The sequence below is a fragment of the Trachymyrmex septentrionalis genome, unplaced genomic scaffold, assembly GCF_001594115.1.
Source record: "Trachymyrmex septentrionalis isolate Tsep2-gDNA-1 unplaced genomic scaffold, Tsep1.0 scaffold367, whole genome shotgun sequence".
NCBI classification, from domain to species: Eukaryota; Metazoa; Arthropoda; class Insecta; order Hymenoptera; family Formicidae; genus Trachymyrmex; species Trachymyrmex septentrionalis.
Genome location: NW_017305533.1, coordinates 9,049 through 13,069, shown reverse-complemented (window position 1 = coordinate 13,069; position 4,021 = coordinate 9,049). Strand labels below are relative to the sequence as shown.

The 4,021-nt window shown below is 28.9% G+C and overlaps 1 protein-coding gene across 1 annotated transcript in view; it reads left to right on the top strand.

Annotated features, from left to right (window-relative positions):
- The window catches only part of LOC108750381, an 8,725-nt gene extending 5,924 nt beyond the window's left edge, over positions 1-2,801 (top strand). Inside the window, exons 3-6 of the mRNA XM_018489794.1 lie at positions 360-646; positions 961-1,266; positions 1,814-1,942; positions 2,408-2,801. Of these exons, the coding sequence (XP_018345296.1) occupies positions 360-646; positions 961-1,266; positions 1,814-1,942; positions 2,408-2,647 (962 nt within the window). The 3' untranslated portion in view covers positions 2,648-2,801. The remainder of the gene's footprint in view (positions 1-359; positions 647-960; positions 1,267-1,813; positions 1,943-2,407) is intronic.
- The last annotated feature ends 1,220 nt before the right edge of the window (positions 2,802-4,021 follow it).

Here is a 4,021-nt window from a genome sequence, read left to right as displayed (position 1 = left end):
GTAATCGAAAATTTTCTCAAATTCGTTTTGGACACGTTACAAATCCACAAAGTGAGAAGAAAATTTTTCGTCTTTTTCAGCTCGTAGTTTTTGGTATGTAAAAATTATCAAACTCATATAAACTTAAAAAATGTGATAAGCTTTTAAAAGTAGAGATTTCAAGCTTTAAAACCTTTTTTTTTTTAATTTGAATTTCATTCATTATTGACGAAGATATTGTATATACAACTTTGAGCTAAAAAATACGCGATGACTTTTTACTCAACCTAATATATATACAATATATATTATATCTCATATTTTATTAACTACTTTCCCAAGAGTGAAGAAGATGATAATTGATTCATGTTTGCACTTAGGTATTGTCTTAGTCGTCTTTGGTATCCTGGTGCTCGTCCACGGTGCTTCTTTGGGCGGATCTGGTGCAGGACTCTGGGCAGGTGCAGCCGCTCTAGTTGCTGGTGCACTAGGAGTGGTTGCAACATTAGCGGCCTCGTCCACTAAAACAAATTCTGCCTTTTCCTCCGCTCATCTTGCGTCCAGTTTGATTGCACTTGCTCTCTCGAACATGGCCACTATAACAGCATTAACGGCGGTTGTCAGGGATTCACAGAGGGCACCGGACGTGTCATTTCTTAGCCTTTCGGTACATTTTTTGTAATGTTATTTCTCGATTAATTTTTATGTTTAAATATGACATTTTGAAAAAACATAACTTTAATTAATTTGTTATAATAAGTCAATTCTCATTATTTTGCATATTAAAGTAAAAGTATATTAATTAAAAGTATATTAAGATATAGTATTTAAAAAATAGATAGTTTAAAAGTTCGATGAATAATTTAAAATTTTGGTGTTTCTTTTTTAAACATATCTTTATATTTAATGATTATTATTAAATTAAACTGTGTATTATAGATAATCATAAATATTATTGTGAATTAAAAATGTATATTTCAGGGTGATGACAACAATGTGATGGAAGTAGATAACGGCTTGGCGGGTTTGTTAGCGAGCATTGGCCTATTGGTGGCTAGCGTGGCAGAGCTATTAGTATCCGGTTATAGTTGTCTGACCTTGACACCGAAGTTATGTGGCTGCCTGCGAGCGAATACTACCGATGAGATGGTGATCGACGGTCATCTGAAGACGAGCAATATGGTTCACCAGTGGGTTGTCACGCAAAATCATATGCCGGCTAAGAGTCAACAACCACCTGTCTACTTAGTGCACCCGATGCCAGTGCCAATACATCCAATGATTCAAGTAAGCGCTTTCGACCACTTTTCCCACGATTTCAATAGCTGTAATTATGTTTTGTTAAGGTGGGGCAACTCTATAAGAGCACGATTTCTGCTTGCGCTTACTTATCTGTTTCTTTCCTTCTTTCCCTATTTCTCCATTCTATTCTCTATCTCCTTCTCTTCTCTTTTCTTATCCTTATTGCTCTCCTTTAAATTTTTCTTTCTGTTGTTTCATAAGATATTCTTCTCTCGAGCACCTCTTCTCTTTTATTTTATACTTATTATATTTCAACACATTCCTGTGTCTCATATCTTTTGTCTTCTATTTTTTCTTCTTCATATTTCTTCTTTTCTTAATTTCACACACAGTTCTTCATCGCAGTTTAAAAAAAAATGTAGATAATTTTTAAAAGATATAAACATATATCTTTTTGCAAATCTCTCAAAAAATAGAAATGTAATATATTGCTTATAATTAGATATATTTAAATAGATTGATCAAAACAAGAGAGTCTGAGAAAAAATTGAGATTATATTTAAATATAAAAAATAGTTTGTGTTTATTGTAGCCACCATACGGTATGCCATCGACACCCGGAGGATTTGTATCTGCTAGATCTCTTCCACCGATGCCATATGGTGCTATGCCTATGCTATCCCATATACCTCCATACCCTGGACGGCCGCAATCTCAGATGGTGAGCTTTTGAATATGTATATATAAACTCATTGATCATAAATTAAGAATTAAAACTATACAGTTCAATAAAGAATATAAAAAATAATCTACAGCTAAATACGGTTTAGTACAAAAATAAAATTTGGTGGTTTTTAAATTATGTATATGTATATATTTTGTCTTATATTTTTATAAATAACAAAACATTTAAATAAAAAGATAACTTAAAGTAATGCAGTTTAATAAAAAACATTATAAACTTTTAGATTTGTATTTTACTTTACTTGCAAATTAGATTAGAATCATTTATTAATTTACTTAAGGTTTGTTTTCACATTCACATCTGTAAACATCAGTTCATTCTTATCGTCTAATATTATATGAACGAGTAATGCTTATAAGCGTTGTAAGCGGAAAACGAACCGCATCTTTAATTATCTCTTAAATAATTATTTATTTATAATTGACATGTGTTTGTTTTTAGTTCCGATCAAAACACAAACGTCAGCCGTTTGCAGATCAGGAAGAAACAAAAAGGCATACTGAAGTTAAAAATGAATCTCCAAAGATGACCAGCGAAGATCAAGTCGATCTGGCTCAGACTTACACGGGATTAGACAAGAGAATTTCCGAGGAATTTATTTCGATCGCGATGGATCCAGATAGAAAATCAAAAGTTTCTAGCTGTCATGGCAGTGAAATTGGAACTGCAAAAACTTTTTGATCGCTCTCAGTTACAATAATTGAAGAATTTAATAAAAAATGAAATTTGCTCATGATTTATACCTATTTTACAGATACATTTCGTATCTAAGATTATAGATATAAATCAGTCTCATGTACTTTTCATTTAGTACTTTAAAATCTCGAATATTATATTAAATTTTTCTATTGAATGTAAAATTATTCAAATTATTGGATTTGTTTCCAATTATAAAACAGAATATAATTGTAAAAAGCGGAGAGATATCAAACACCACACACATTATTAACAAATAAAATTAACGTTGATTTCTTATTGCAAATCTCTTTACGCGATTGCTAAAATTCTATTATATAAAATTATAAATCTTTATACTTGTCATTTTCTACTGTTTATACACATAATTTATTTATTCTTATTGATTTCAACTTGAATAATAAGAAGGATAAATAACTTATGCAATATAAACAATATAAATAAGTAACAAATGTAAAGATATATAATAATATATAATTATATAAATAGAATTATATACTTGGGAATACTTTTGTCTTTTTCAGAAAAAATAAGCCCTAAATTTATATAATTTTATCTAATGTACGTCGACTCAATCTTCTTATTCTATCATAGCTTTTATATCTATATTCGTACTATAAAATAATACGAACATAGATAGATGAAGAAACTATTATATTTATTTTTTATTAGCAAAGTTAATACTAAATTAAATTAATAACTAAATAATTTTTATTACTGAAAACATTTATTTCTGAGCTATAAATCTTTGTTTCCTTTAAATGGTAAAAAATGAAACTTGAATAATACTACATTATTTAATTATTAAGCATAGAACAGAGATAATATATAATATATAGTTACAAAACATAATACTCTTTAAGTGTTTATTTATGTATTTCAGTTTTATTGAGATATTCAATGTGTTATTGATTTAAACAATTATATAGGAACACAAAAAAAATACCCTGTGTTGAGATAGAGATCCAGCTGTTCATATGTTTTACATTATTTTGAATCGCTGAATATGACATCTGACATCAAAATAGGATCACTCAGGGCAAATTTTTAATTTATAGAGTGAAAAAATGGGTTAAAATGGGAAAAAATAAGTCATTTTTCATTCTAAATTGAAAATTCGCCCTGAATGGTCCTATTTTGATATTCGTATTCAGCGATGCAAAATACATAAAAATAGCTGGGTCTCCATCCCAGCATAGGGTATTTTTTTTATGTGGACCTGTGTTATTGTACTGTACAGTCATGATTTCTTTATTATTAATAATTTTATATGTTAAATTAATCATAGCTTTTGTATATGCATATGTAATATATTTTGTTATGTAATATAACGTTATAAAATATAATACATAATAAATT